We start from the raw sequence: 16204 nt of genomic DNA, 5'->3' as shown, positions 1-16204 counted from the left end.
AAATCGATAGGTCAGTTGACAAGGAGGGGAAAATGGCGCCGGCGGCCAAAGCGCTTGGGACATTGTTGGCAGACCTGGGCCTGGAGGATGTCTGGAGAAGGCTGCATCCTACTGATGGGCAATACTCGCACTACGCAGCGCCACATGACTTGTACACGAGGTTAGATTGTGTTAAAAAAAAAAAGAAAAAAAAAGGAAGGGCAATTAGCTCAGATGGTAGAGCGCTCGTTTAGCTTGCTAGAGGAGCTGGATGGAGAATCCACCTTTTACAATATTAAGACCCCTCTTTAACCAGAGGCCTTACCAAGGGACCGGGAGAGGGTTCGAGAGTGCAAATCATCCAACCAGGGTTGGGTGGCGTCTCCGTGGATACCAGGTGAGTGTAACAGAGATTGTGCTTTACAATGTGGTTCGCTCCAGCGCCCACCATAGATGGGGCGCTCACTCTGTGTCCTTGCTTATGAGCAGCATCGGAGCAGGCCGCTGCACATCCACCCGACCAGAGCCCTGGTTCCCTGTAGGAGGCAGAGGGCTCAGAATGAATGTGACAGCGGAGTGGAGATAAAGGAGGTGGCTGCCAGGGACACTGTGTGTTGGGCCCTCCTCCATCTCGCCAATGGTGAGATCGGCAGCGCTGGGGGCTCTGCCTGATTGGGAAAAAGAGGCTGCAGGGCTCCCTCCAGTCAGTGAAGAGCACAGATACTGCTGGTGGGAGACCTATATATATAGCGGGCGGGCAGACTTCTGGGAGGCTGCCCCAGAGACTGATGAAAGGCCCAGATCTGGCCCGTTCCAGGAGGGAGGAGATCAGCAGTCCAAGTTGTAGAGCGTGAATGTAGCCTCCCCATCGCACAATTGTCCGGTGAGCCCATCAGTCAACCCTTCAGAGACAGCGTTCCCAGAGCAGACAAGCGCACCCTGGGGGAACTCTCCACGCCCTGCAGCAGCTTTGGTGGAGACACCCCCAATAGAGAGCCTCTGCAAGACTAGCCCCGCTGACTGTGTTCTTGCACTAGCCAACAGGAGAGGGGACCCCCTGTTGTCTGGAGACCGACACTGACTTGAAACTCTGTCTGGTGGGGCCATTGATCGACAGAGGTACCCCAACCATCAGCCACAGAACCAGTTCAGTGTGGTAGGCAGCGAATAGCTGACCCCTCTGCAGGAGCGGGAATGGCCAAAACCCCAGGCAATCCGAAGCAGGGAGACATGAAGACCATGCTGACCATGCAGGATCCCAAGGAGAAACACGTACAGTCAGCTATTGCGCAGGCCCATGTGCCAGAGATAGCAGGGGACCGTGAAGATGGTCTAGCTACCAAGTTGGACCTGAAGCTCCTGTTGGCGCAGCTCAAGCAAGAAATACAGACCTCAAGAGACAGACTCTCGAAGTCTATAGCAGAGCTGAACGACCAACTGCGGTCGGCAGAGAAAAGATTAGATGACCTCAAAATAGCACACTGCGAGCACAAACGGGGCCAAATGGACCTCCAGCAGCGACTCCTTACTGTAGAGGATCAAGTGGAACAAATATGGCTCCATCAGGAAGATATAGAGTCCCGCCCCTGATGTAACAATGTCCGTATTCGGGTGATCCCCCTTCGAGTGAAGGACCAGGACCTGGAGGGGTATATGCAAGTGCTTTTCTGCCACCTACTACACCTGGAAGACAACAAAGAACTAATCTTGAACAGAACCCATACAGAGTACTCCTCGACACATGCCCCGAGGACCCTGCTCCCTGACGTGCTAACGAGGGTTCACTTTTTTTAAACAGAAGGAGCAGGTCCTGGCTGTGGCAAGAGCAAGAGCCAAAAGCAGATCTCCAACTGTTTCAAGATATAGCTCCAGGAACCTTGCCAGGTGGCAAAGATTTGGCCCTCTCACAGTTTGGCTGCGGGAATGAGAGATAAAATACAAATGGGGGTTTCCATGCAAGCTGCTCTTTGAACACTGGGTCGGAGGCTTGCGTTAGGATAAGGAGGCAGATGAGTTCCTCAAGCTGGCAGAGGAGAGCAGACGGAGCCCCGCAATAGTCGAGACTCACCTCATCCAAGATGGACGGGATGGGGAAGATGGCCCTCACCCGAAAGACCCACAGAGAGCCCCCAAAAGGCCCGAGGGGATCCTCGAAGAAAAGGGTGCTGCTGCAGTTGGGAGACCGTTGTGTAACGCTCACCTGATTCCCGTAGAGGCGCGGGTCTTGACTGGGCGTATACCGTATCTTCAAAGGTGATGTGTAACACACGGCTGGCTCTTTGGGCTGGACCTCTGTGCACTGTATGTTTGACTCGAAGGGTAAGATGTCTGCAGATAGAAAATATGGGATTAATGAACTGGGTTATTGAATGTCTCTCTCTTCTTCCCTTTCTCTTCTCCTGTAGAACCCCGAAGGTTAGCGCTCTCACCTTAGGTAAGTGAACGCCGTGCTCTCCATCTGCCTCGGGGCAGGGTGCTGTAACCAGTTTCTTCACTGGATAAGGGGAGCAGGCCTCTTGACTTCAGAGGACTGCTGTCCGTCGTTTACTGCACGAACGGTAAGTTTCGAGTAATTCTAATGTCTTTAAAGTCTTTAGTAATGATGTCTCTTGTTTTGCAGGGTTCCGGCGATGGTGGATGACGGGCTGAAGTGAGTTGAAGATGGAGCCCGTGTGATGAATAGAAGCGCCTCGAAGCACGTAAGTAAGCGCTTGTTGCCTGCTTCACGATGCGCTCTAACTGTCTTTTTATTTTGCAGGTACAAGTTCGGAGCGGCTGCAGGGTGCCGGAATACCCACTGGGTTAGATGTGGAAAGGAGTAATGGCACGTGAGTATTAAAGTTCCCCAATGTCTTTAAACGCACCTTGTTTTGTCTTTCAGATGCGGGATGCAGCGCCGAAGGCCTCCGGAGCGTGCGAAGAGTTGGTAAGCTTTTGTCTTTCAGATGCCGGAATGCAGTGTGAAGACCTCCGGAGCGCACGAAGAGTAGGTAAGCCTTTGTCTTTCAGAATGCAGCGCGAGGCGTTGGTGACAGCTGATGGCCCGGGTAAGTGAAGAGCTGTCACTGAAGACCGTAATGCTAACCTGTTCTTTCTTGTCTTTATAGGTGTTCCTGAAGACTGGATTCAGGATGGTAAGCCTTTTTCCTTAGGCCCAGGATCAGATGCAGAAGACATGATGAGCGTTCTGCTGCAGAGGATGCAGAATAACGCAAAGCAAGATTCATCCATCGGGTGTGGTTTAAATAGCTTCCTGTAGTGCTTAGGTGTCTCCTTCCACAGCCACGCCTAGGTAAGAAAAGAGTTCCTGCTTTCCAGAAGAGTTCCAGTGTTCTGAACCTAGGGAGTGGCTCCTGCCCCACCCAACAGGAAAAGTAGTTCCAAACAGAAGAGGATCAGAGGCTCAACTGGCAGGCAAGTAAGCAGCATGGTCTGCTGCAGGTAAGTCCACCCAAGCATTATGAGCCCGGCGCTTCCAGCGCTGGGACTGGGCATATTTATGAGCCTGGTGCCACTGGCGCCAGGACTGGGTCCAAAAGGTCCCAATTGGGACTGGTTGGCACTCGGAACCTGGGTTATGAATCTGCTTCCAAGGGAGTTGGGAAAACCCTGACCTTTTGGAAGCAGAGATCATGACACGTTGACTCTGAGTGCTGGCAGCTGACACACTAACCGGCCCTGTCTGCTTGGCAGCTACTAATGAATGAACGAGCTGGGGTTGCGTGAAGGACAGGCCGGTGTTAAAAGGTCATGAGGTTCTTATCTAATTATTGTTTCTAGTTGAAACTTGGGTGGCAAGTTAACCTGATTCTGAGTTCTGGGAAGTGTGGTCTGAGAAGTTTATTAATGTGGGAAGGACCCGCGGGAAGCGATGGAGTGTAGGGATTTGTGGGATTTGTGTTTGATGGGGTTCTTTTTTCTTTTTTCTTATGTTGGTTGTTCAGATTTTTGGGAAAGGGAGATTTTGTTTTACCAAGGGGAATGACAAAACTACTAAATGGGCCTGGTAGGCAGTTGAGTCATATTCTTCTGGGTGCAAAACTGCTGAACAGCAACAACGTTCCTCCCGGCCGGGGGCCAGAAACGTAGGATGTCCCTGTGCCCTGCGTCCCGGTTCATTAGCTTGCAACCCTCATGCATGATGCAGATAGGTTTGGGGACACCCGTGATTTTTACCTGCTTCACACTGGATGTCCAAGGACTCCATTCCCCAATCAAGCGCAAGGCCATCCTCCAGAGACTAGCGACGCTCGCTCCCGACATTGTATTCCTTCATGAAACCCACCTGCTTCTGGAGGACGAGCCACGTATGGCCCACAAACTCTACTCTGTCTTTCTTTGCTACTAGTGGCACTAAGACGCAAGGGGTGGCCATCTTGGTTAAGAAGGGTCTTCCACTAAATATACGTGGAGTGCTGTGGGACCCGGAAGGGGGTGGGGGATCCTTACAAAATTTGGGGCACAGAGGTTGTCCATGATCTCACTGTACTCCCCGAACTCGTGCCAAGAGGCCTTTTTTGACGGACTAACCAAATTATTATTGGGCTTCTCGGAGGGAGAGCTAATTATAGCTGGGGACTTCAACTGTGTAGTGGATCCCACCAAAGATAAAACCCTGTCCCTGACTAGTGCTAATAAGCACAGTTTTCTGGTCTTGACAAAGCTACAGAGGGACCTTTCGGTGATGGAGACCTGGAGATTCTTACATCCAGATTAGCAAGAATATACATTCTATTCCCAGTGCACCATAGGCACTCCATAGTTCTGGTCTCCAGATCTCTTATTCCGATGGTCACCAAATGTGAAATCCATCAGAGGGTCCGTTCCCCGGTCCGTACTTATCTAGACCTTGGGGTTCAAGCAAACCAACAGCGAAAGATGTGGCACTTTAACAATTTCCTTCTAAAGGACATTGTGCTGAGGACACACATCTCTCACACTTTCACTAACTCCTTATCAGAAAATGACACAGGGACCATGGACCCGCGCATAGTCTGGGACGCAGCCAAGCAGTCCTCAGAGCGCCATAATCAGTTGCTCGGCAGAGTATGCGAAACCCCAAAAGGCTAGCGAGGACGAGGTTGAGAACAAGGGTCGCCTGTGGGAGGCCGTTCACAAATGACCTATTTCGTGCAGGTCCCTAAAAGAATTGCTTGCTGCACAAAAATGGCTAGTGGTCCACCTCACAGACAAGACGGCACAGACTTTACCCTCTACCCATCAGTACTACTATGTAAGAGGCAATAAAACCAACAGGCTCTTGGCAGCAAAGCTGCGCACGCAGGCTCAACTCTTTTTTCCAGCCCTGAGGGACAGTGATGGCAGAAGAGTCACCCAAGAGGTAGCCAAATTGGCGCTCATGGAAAACTACTGTAGGGATAATGGGGCTAGGATTCCCGTTGAGCAGGACCGGAAGAGGCATTATATATCTCTGGCCGGGCTCCTGAAGCGTTCAGCCGAGTACAGAGAAGCGCTCAACTCTGAAATCACTGAACAGGAGCTCCTGCGAGCCATCTGAAATCTCGCTTCTGGGAAGGCACTGGGTCCCAACAGCTTCTTGGCCCAATTCTATTAAACCTTTGCGCTTGGGGTGGTCCTGCATTTCACCAAGGTCTGGGGCCGTCTCAGACACCATGGCAGAATCCACCATCATGCTTATTCTGAAGCCCGGCAAGGAAGCAGTGGATCGTTCGCCATACAGGCCAATAGCGCTCGTAAGCGTTGATGTGAAAATCTATAGCAAAATCCTGGCCTGTAGGCTGACCGATGTCTTTCCCAGGTGGTTGACCGGTACCAGACAGGCTTTGTTGTAGGGTGGGGAGCTCAGGACAATATCCGCAGAGTAAGAGGTAGACGTCATAGCGGCCAAAAAGAAAATCTCAGAGCGTTTCTTACTGCTGTCCCTGGACGCCCACACAGCCTTTCATAGAATAGACTGGGCCTACATGGAAGAGGTTTTCTGAAGCTGCAACTTTGGCCCGAACTTCATCCAGCTAGTGATGGCCAACTATAAGGCCCCCAGGACAGGAGGTGAATGTTAATGGTCAACTATCGCAGTTCATCCAAGAGGAAAGAGATACAAAGCAGGGTTGCCCACTCTCGCCCCTCATCTTTGCCATGGCGATGGAGCAACTGGCTCAGCATGTCAGGAACAATCCCCTCTTTCCCGGGGTAACTCGGCGAAGGGCCACAAACAAAATGGCGTTTTACGCCGCCGACGTCCTGTGCTTCCTTTCTCACTCCCTTGTGTCCCTGCCTGAGCTGGCAAGGGCCTTCGATGAATTTGGGGAGGTGTCTGGCTTCACGGTCAATAAAGATAAATCCCTGAGCCTTATTGTCTCAGAAACATGTGAAACCCTATACATGCTACCGGTTGGCGACAGATAGTCTGCCGTACCTGGGAATCTCTATGACTCCCGATTTTGATTCGCTGGTGGATGCTAAACTCCCAAGTCTAATAAAAAATACCTGGGACCAGCTGGCACGGTGAGACCACCAAGAAATCTAATGCAGAAGCCGGCTTCAGGCTGTGAAGATGACCCTGTTCCCGAACCTCCTCTTTGTTTTTCAAGCAATGCCCCTAAAGGTGCGGGCAAGAGATCTCGAACGGCTCCAAAGGCACATCTTTAGCCTTATTAGGGCAGGCAGACGTCCGAGGGTTTTGAAGAGGGTCCTTTTAAAAGACCCAGCTGTGTGGGGTTTGGGTGTCCTGTCTGTGCGAAATTATTTCCTGGCAGCGCAGATAGCATTGGTGCTAGACTGGCCGCCAGATATGCTGGCCTCGCGGCGGAAGTATATCGAATTGGCGACCCCGCTCCATGAGCTCCTATTCCTCTCGATGGAGGCCAGGGGTCGGGGAGGGGGGTCTTGCCCATGACTGCCATCACCCTGGCACACTGGGTCCCCTCACCTCTGTCACACGTAACCCCGTCTTCACCCTGGGCACATGTAGGGGGGCTTTTGCAGACTGGGAATAGGATTCCCTGCTAAAACTTCGAGACCTATTTCAAGAGGAGGAATCTCTGACATTCACTGAATGTACCGGCAAGTTCTACCTGCGTGAAACTGAGCGATTCCACTACATCCAACTTAGGCCTTAGCTCACCAACCCAGTAACCAAGAGGGCGGCTACGCGCGCCCACAAAGGGATAGAACTTGCGGCTCTAGAAGGGAAGAGTTTTGGGAAGGTATCACATCTATACAGGCTTCTGGGGAACCCGGAGAACAACCGCAAATACCCTTGTATGGTCAGGTGGGAGCAAGATATGTGGCAGGAAATCCCAGAGGAGTCATTGGCTAAGAGTTCAAGCTGCACACAGTAAAAAGAGGGATCATATAACTCTGCTACCGGTGGTTCTTCACGCTGGCAAGGCTCCATTGCATATACCCAGAGGTGTCCGATCAGTGTTGGCATTGGTTGGTGTGGGGAGGTGGGATATGTGGTGGTCTTGTGCCGTCATAGCTATATACTGGAAGGGGGTCTTAGCACAGATCAAGGAATTAACTGGTGCCCAGCTTCCCCTCGACCCTCTGGTGTTACTGCTTGGGGACGCACCGGAAGATCGCTCCTATCTGCTCATAACCTTGAGGCTACATTGATATCCCAGCTGCTCCTATCGGCGAAGATCACCAGATCCTGCTTTTGGAAGTCTCAGGAGGGTCCCCCGGTGGCTTTTTGGTGGATTAAGGTTTGGGAGATGCTGGCCATGGAGAGAATCATGGTGCTCCAATCTAATTCTATCCCCAAGTGTGCTTGGGCTTGGACTCCATTCCTTGAATATGTCCGAGATGGGGAAGCTCACCTGTTTTGGCACTGTCTCATGCGTAACCTGTGCTTTCTGTGAACAGCTGATTGAAGGATGCCTGGATACGCAGGGGCGGTTGTCACGGGCTCTGGGGAGAAAGGGACATGAAAGTAACATGCAGACTGCAGGTCTAGCCCTGGACACTCTGGACTTTGGGGGGCAATAGTGGCGCAGGGATTGTATGTGCTTTATCCTGGGCTAATGACGGCATTCCTAAGAGGCCGAAGCGCAAACAGGCTGAATGTAATCACCAATGGATACCCTGTGAATGGTTCTTTGTGGGGTTTTTTTCCTTCCCTTATGTGTTCTATTCTCTTCAAGGGGGGCAGGAGGGTATAAAGAAATTGTTGCAAGGCTGTCTGTTGCTTACGTTTACTGCATTGCTCCGAGTTGCCTTGTGAGTGAAAGTTAAATAAAGCTTATAAAAAATACAATAAAAAAAGAAATGGGGCCTGGACATCCTCAGCCGATTCCCAAGATCTTTCTTCAGGACCAAACCCCTTCCAATCAATCAGATACTGTAATCTACCCCTGCATAATCGGGAATCTAAAATGTTTCTAACTTCAAATTCCTCCCTCTCAGACGGGGTGACAAAAGCAGCAGGTTGAACAGACAAGCAAGTTCCTTCAATAACTGGTTTAATTAAACTTGCAAGAAAAGAGTTATGAATCTTTAATCTTCATGGCAACTTGAGTTTTACACTAACTGGATTTAAAACCTTGTCAATTTCAAAAGGTTGTATGAATCTCAGACTGAACCTGTCTCTCCCTCTCAATTTCAAATTGGTACCTTGGACTTTCCTGCCTATGTCGATCAGCAAACATCTTCATACTTTCCTTACTTCCCTGTAATGCCTGTCTTGCCCGTTCCAGATTCTTTCTCTTAATTAAAAGTATTTCTTCTACCTCAGGACAAAATACCTTTAAAAAGTGGTTCAGACCTTAAAAATTGTGTATGATAGCCCTGATTGCAAAGGAAAGGTGACATCTGAGTGGAGTATTTTGTAACACTATTATGACAGAATTCTGAAAGCCAAACAAGATCCACCGAACTGCGATATGATTCAAGTAAACACCTCAAAACCTTTTCGAGTGCCTGATTTTACTCTTTCAGTTGGACCATTGGTTTGGGGGATGATATACCAAAGATATACTTACTTCCATCCCTAATTGCTTCCAAAAGGCCATCCGTTATTTTGATACAAACTGAGACGCCTTGTCAGAAATTATCCGATTAGGTAGGCCATGTAATTTCACGACCTCTTGAAAAAATGATTTGGCTAAGCTAGTTGCTGACACCGCTCCCTTCATTGGTATGAAATGCCCAGCCTTTGACAAATGATCTGCTAAAACGGAGGTACATCTCTGATCCCTATGCAAATCCACAATGAAATCTAGAGAAATCGTATGCCAAGGACTCAGTGGCACTGGTAACGGATTCAAATAGCCAGATGGTTTTCCATGTTCTTCTTTAGCTTGTGCACAAACTTCACATATCTTCAAATAATTCAGCACATCTGTTCTCATTCCATTCCACCATAAATGTCTACAAACTAGTTCCAAAGTTTTTCTATAACCTGGGTGCCCTGCTACATTAGATTCATGGCATTCCTTTAAAGCATCTTCTCTAATTTCTTGATTCAGCAAATAGAGACGCAAGTCCATCTTAGACAACCCATCAAGTATACTTCTAGTTGGATCTCCTCAACCCCATTCTTGAAGCTGTTCCTTGGTCATTTGTTGTCTCACCCTGGCTCCAGAATTCAACTTTTCCGTCAAAACGGGTGCAGCAAAATGTTTTTCAGCAATCAAGGGAGCTGACTTATCCTCCTCATTCTTCAAACTACCTGGGAATTGCAAAGAAAGGGCATCTGCCTTGCCATTTTGCCTTCCAGGTTTAAAGGTGATAATAAAATCACATTTGGAGAAAAACAGGGACCAACGCAATAGCCTCGGGGTCAAGGTCTTGGCTGATTTCAGGAAAAGCACATTTCTGTGATCTGTAAGAACTATAACAGTATGACGTACGCCAAATAGATAGCGTCCATTCCTGAAATTCTGCTTTAATAGCTAGTAACTAACGGTCAGTGATGGTATAATTGATCTCCGCTGGAGCTAACTTTGAAAAGTATGCCACTGGGTGCAATTGGCCCGTCAACTTATGCCACTGAGATAACACAGCTCCTACCGCCAAATTAAATGCATCAGCTTCCAGGAAAAAAAGGTTGAGCCAGATCCTGGGGAATCATAATTGGTCCAAAGGTCAAATTTGCCTTTAAATCTTGAAGGGCCTATTCTGCCTCCACCGACCAAAGAAACTTCACCCCCTTCCGCAGAAGTCTAGTGATTGCGGATACTTTCAGTGAAACGTCCTTAATAAACCGCTGATTGAAATTGGCGAATCCCCCAAAACTCTGTACCTCCTTCACGCTACTCGGTGACGACCAATCAGCTACCGCCTGCACCTTTCGAGCATCCATTTCCAGCCCTTGAGATGAGATCACAAATCCCAGAAATTCCACCATGTCAGTTGGAATTGAGGCTTTTCTAATTTAGCAAAAAGATTATGATCTCGCAATTCCTGCAATACCTTTGTCACATGTTCCTGATGTTGAGTCTCATTCAAGGAATAAATTAAGATGTCATCTATGTAAATCATCATCATCTATGTAAACAATTACAAACACATCCAAGAATTCACAAAGGACTTCATTGATAAGAAAAATGGAAGGCCGCGGGCACGTTTCACAATCCAAAGGGCATAACTAGGTACTCAAACCAAACCTAGTCTTGAAGGCTGTTTTCCACTCATCCCATTCGCAAACTCTGATTAAATGATCCACTCCTCTGAAATCCAACTTAGTAAAAATAGTGGCTCCTTGAATTTTTTCTAACTTCACCGAAATCAGTGTGAGAGTGTACTGATTCTTAATGATACTGCGATTTAGGGCTCGATAATCCATGCAGGTTCTTAAGGTTTTGTCTTTCTTTGGGACAATGAATAGTGGTGACGGAGCTGGGGACTGTGATGGTGTGATGAAGCCTTTAGCTACATTTTCTTCCAAATATGTTTTTAAGTGTTCATTTTCTTTTTTGGTGACGGCATACAATTTTGCAATCGTAAGGTCTATAAGGCGGTAACCCTCCAGCTTCCTTTTCATCAAACACACTCCACACTCCTCATAGCAACTGGGTAAATGACCTGCCACTGCCCCAATACTAGTTCCATAAAACCGACTCTCAGCTAACCAAAAAGCCTCACAACTCTGGCCCCTTCTCTTGTCTGCTCTTGTTGGGACTCCTCACCAAAACAATGCATCGAACAAATATTTTAATCAAAACGGAATCACCTTTTTTCCCAATCTACCAAAGGCTTGGGCAAGGTGAGCCAGGGCCTACCTTGAATCAATAGCAATTGAGGTGCATCAATCATTTCCCATACCAACTCTTCTCCATGTCCATCTTCTATCTCCATCCACAAGGGAACCGTCTCATGAGTGATTGGTCCAAAAGTGAGATGCAAACCATCGACTGCTCGAACCTGTTCAGGACTAGACTTCAAAACCACAGAAATTCCTAGCGACTTAGCCAAGTCCCAGTCCATAAAGTGTCCTCAGTTCCTCACAAGATGACGGCCCACCAACCATTGATGACAAAGAAACCTTCAAGTCGTCCATTAAACCTCTGTAAATTAACGTTGCCCTCTTCTCCATTGGCCACTTAGTTTCCAAAACCAAAGATTTAAATTTCATTATGCAACTAACAAGTTCTTTAATCCCCTGCTTCAACTCTAGTAACTCGCTATCCACCTCTTGTGACACCTGACACCTGTCAAACATCCTGCCAAACTCTCAAAATGTCTTTTAAATCTTCCAAAAAGGGACTTTTCTGGCTAACCAGTAAAACTGCCCAAATGGCGGCATCCCCTGATCAGTAGGAAAGAATAAAAGGCACTTTGGAAGCTCCATTTGGGAAAACTTCAGGCCGACATAAAAAATGTAAATTCCACTGAGTAACAAAGACTGAAAATCTTCTGAGTTCCCCTACAGATGGTTCCAGAACTGCCAGAGAAATAGGTAAATGGCACTCTCTATTCCTGAACACCTTATCCTTACTCAGATCCTCTTGTCCCTCTTCCTCTGTTAGATCTGGAGGCTTGAGTTCCTTACACATATCCATAGGTACTGGAGTTGCCTGGGCCTGCATTACATTCACCTTTTCACCCAAACTAGCCACCTTTTGACTCAAAGATATATTTTCACTTCTGACCGCCCTTAGCGCCTGTCGTAATTCTAAAACTACCTCCCTCAAAGCACTCTGAGAAAAACTTGAGGAGTCCATGTCAGCTTAGATGGAAAAATCACCTTGTGCGTTTCATGATGGCATGGTCCAAATTCCAAGTCTTTTGTGGGTGCTGCTAAACCCCAGATTCCTCTCCGACTGTTCTGTGCCCCACTGATTGAATTCACTCTGCGGCTCAGATCAGACGGGGTGGAAAGGGTATGTGGAGAAAATACAAAATGACACAGGAGCTCTTCTGTCTTCTTTCCTTTGCACTCTGCACAGGAATTAAATGTATGTTATTACATAGCATTTAATTGTCAATCTCTACTGAATTTCTTCCCCTTACTTTGAGTTACCTGTGATTCCTCTGCCACTTGCCCAGTGGATTAGTTCAGTGCATTGCCTTTGCATAAATTGCTTAAAATACATAGGAGACTTTATTCTGCCAGAAACAGAACTCCTAGTTTGTTTACTTTACAATTATGCCTTTATTTCTTGATTTTCTCTCATAACGGAAACTTGGCCTCTGATATATTTCAGTTTACTCAGATAGGTTCAGTGTAACTACTGTTGTAGACCATCAAAGAGTCAAATGTCTTTTCCTGCTCCTTCGACCTTCTTTGCTAAAGAAGAAGGTCTTTTATTTATTCCTGAAGTCACTTTTACTTAGTTTTCCTGTTAACAGCCATCCACTGCATATTGCTTTATTTTGACTTCTCCCTACTCTAAACTTCCCATGAAGGACAAACAAAATGGCAGGAGGCACTATAGTGCATACGTCACAGCCTTAAAGTACTTACCTTAACCATCGAGCTTCTGAGGTTTTCGGACAAAATCCTAATCGGAGAATCACACTGAAAATATCAGGTAAGTGCTTTTTTCCCTTACAAACTAAATCTGGAGTATGCGCTGCAAATTATTTCCATTCCAAGGTAATATTTGCTGAGTAAACTCACAGGTATGGGACGGCTCCTGCCTTTGTTTCTGCCCGTTTTCTTTCGGAACCCTTCTAAACCTGCTGTAAGGGTATTGCATTGGCTGGACGTTGCTCATGCCTTGAAGTTCTATGTGGCACACACAAAGGACTTTCGGAAGACTTCTGAGCTCTATGTCAATTTTGGATCTGTGGGGCATGGGAAGGCCTGTTTAAGGCTTCCATATCCAGGTGGCTCTCCGGCTCTATCGGGCACTGTCATCGTCTAGCCAACAGACCTCTTCAAGGCCGGCTGAGAAACCACTCCATCAGAGCCATTGCAGCAACAACAGCTTTTCTATCTGGTGTTCCTCTGCTCGACATCTGCAGGGCTGCTGCGTTGAGGTCTACCCACACCTTCATGAGATTCTACTGCATCAACAGGGATTCCAGGGAGGAGTGCCAGTTCAGCCAAGCAGTGCTACGCAACCTGTTTGTCTGAGGTGAGTCTGTTCCAGGGATAAGTGTATTGTTTCTGTGAGCCTTGCCACCTCCCGTGTTTGTGTATATGTACTGCTGTGTAATCGTATTCATGAGCATGTGAATCCATGCAAGACCCCATGCTGGAGAAGGAACAAGTTACTTACCTGTAACTATTGTTCTCCAGCATAGTTCTTGCATGGATTCACGTGCAAACCCTCCCCCATTCCACTCTGGCTCTTCCTAGTTCATGCTGCCACTTTACATGCACAACCAAATCTGAAGATGGCCGCCAGGGGTGGAGCCCAGGAGGTCGAGGGTCATTGGCTTGGGGCAGTATGACCCAAAGGAAACTGATTGGCTATAGAGGAGACGACTAGTTGTCAGTCTAAAGCGAAACTGCTTTCTTTTTATCGAGGATTCCCAGCCTGACGAGCAGTAATATTCATGACCCATGTTGGAGAACAAGGGTTACAGGTAAGTAACTTATACCTTATGAATAATGCAATCATGATATATCTGAAGTAGTGTTTGGTGTTTATTGCTATATACTGCCTTATTAGTGCAGACACTTAACAGCTGGGTCACTCATAAAGTGTCTGATTTCACTCTGAGTAGACTGGCCTCTTTGAGCTTCTGCCTCATGTGTTCAGTCACTCTTAATATCCTGTCTATTTCCACACAATCTGTTTTGAAGAATAATTTGGTTCTGTTTTAATGCTTGATTGAAGCAAGAGAATATGCAAACTTGTTATATTGATATTACTGCTCCAGTGGAATAGATCTCTGCCTCATTCATCGATCTCCCCTTGTCTGTCACTTACGCCAGCAGTGTTTCCTTCGACTGTACTATTATACATATTTACTCCTAACACCACCATCCTTCTGCTCATACTGTCTCTTGCTATCTCCACAGGTCTAGAGTCTCTACGTGACAGCGCTCACTCAACCCCGGTACGCTCCAGCTCCCATAATGACACCTTCGGAAGTCACGCCCGGAGTTTCACAACAGAGCGAAGTGGTGGAGCCACTGTCATATCAGACGAGGCCTACAACCCCTCAGAAAGCGTTCTACCGACACCTGTGGCAGAGAAGAACCTGGAGCTGGTTCTGGGCCGTCAAGTCAATGGTGCCCCTTTCAGCATTGAGGAGGAGAGGGAGTCGGAGCCAGGGACACCTGCCCCAGTGACAGAGGATGTCCGATCCCTGCCTCTTGCCCTGACGTCTGGAGATGGAGCGGAGCCCCCAAATACCGTTGCTCTGAGTGTCCTGCGTCTGCTCCCAGTGGCCCTTGGTATCCTCTTTGCGCTGCTTCTCCTTCTTCTTATCCTCACAGAATCTGACCTGGATGTTGCCTTTCTGCGAGATATCCGCCAGACACCAGAGTTTGAGCAGTTCCACTACCAGTACTTCTGCCCCCTGCGGCGATGGTGTGCATGCAGGGTGCGCTCTCTACTCAGTCTCCTCCTGGACTCCTGAAACTGGACCTCACTGTAGAGAGCTTAGTACACTGGGGGAGCAACCACCAGAGGACTACCAGAGGACCACTTGAGAATTATGCGACATATGCACTGTGACCCCAAGCATTGTGGGGGAGCCGCTGGCAGGCCATGAGTGGTGAGACGGCAAGGTGATTGTGCATCCATGGACAGACAGACACCCTTGCTTGCTGATTACTTGCCCTGTGTCCAGGGTTGTTGGCCTCCATGCGTGCCTTGAGGGACGGAGGACCCAGTGAAGCTTCAGAGTGTTTTGCACAGAAGCAGCTGGTTATTTTTCGCTTAAGGATAATGTATTTCTTTAGATTGGGAAAGGGTTTGGAGTTAATAGAATAGGTGTTTGCCATTAGCAGCTTTTCCTGCCCGCTGCTTGCTTGTACTAGATGTGGCCTTTAGCATTAGGGTGTTGTAGGATGTGCCCCAGCCCTGCCTGCCCTCCGACCGCACTACCACATTCAGCTGGTAGAATCAGGTGCTGTGCAATTTAAGGAGTGGACGCTGAGAGGGTGATGGAGAGTCTGTGAATGTGTGTGGATCCATTTTGGAGTGGCGCATCAGTGTGTTTGTGCACCCCTAAGTTCTTGGGGTGTGTGTATGTGACATTGGCAGACCTTCCTCTTTTCCAGTAACGATAGTCTATTTTTCTCATTGTAGTTTGAACTTTGCGCCTCTTTGGAGAACAAAAGCCAATAAGTCAGAGTAGACATAGCTTTTATTCTACCGTCGTCAGCCATTAATTATTTGAGCTGTTTTTTGCAATGCTGTGAAATGGCAAAAACTGCAGCAGAATTCTCTAAATAGAAACCAAGAGATTACTGAAATATCTGTGAAGGCATTACTGATGTGCAACAATAATTTGCTGTCAGTAAATAGAGTTGTCCACCTTCATCATTAAGGTAGAAGACTTAGATTTACAATGTCCAAAAGATATATGCATACAATCAAAAACAGTTGTCATTTGCTTAGCCTTGCAAGATTACACACCTATACTGAACTAGACATTCAATGCTAAGTGAATAAAACCTTTATCGCTGTGGATGATCGCTCGACCTAATATTTTCAGATAGAGAGTAAACAGCGACAGGTGTGCGTTCTACTAATTGTAAAATGCAACAGAAATGGTTGGAAATACAACACCGAAGAAGGCAAAGTACCTGATGTATCGCCATTTGTGTCTGCAACTGTCTCACTGTGGGCCTCCCGACTTCCTTGAGAAACTCGCATGCAAGCATCAGTCAACCAAC

At 47.7% G+C, this 16204-nt stretch overlaps 1 protein-coding gene across 1 annotated transcript in view; it reads left to right on the top strand.

Moving 5' to 3' along the window:
• Positions 1–15996, top strand: part of FRMD5 (FERM domain containing 5) — a 914572-nt gene extending 898576 nt beyond the window's left edge. The window contains exon 14 of the mRNA XM_069624191.1: positions 14378–15996. Within this exon, the coding sequence (XP_069480292.1) occupies positions 14378–14940 (563 nt within the window). The 3' untranslated portion in view covers positions 14941–15996. The remainder of the gene's footprint in view (positions 1–14377) is intronic.
• The last annotated feature ends 208 nt before the right edge of the window (positions 15997–16204 follow it).

The sequence above is a fragment of the Ambystoma mexicanum genome, chromosome 11 (genome assembly GCF_040938575.1).
Source record: "Ambystoma mexicanum isolate Mex_15411 chromosome 11, UKY_AmexF1_1, whole genome shotgun sequence".
Lineage (NCBI taxonomy): Eukaryota > Metazoa > Chordata > Amphibia > Caudata > Ambystomatidae > Ambystoma > Ambystoma mexicanum.
Note: the sequence above shows the minus strand (reverse complement) of the source record. Positions and strands in the feature narration are given on the sequence as shown.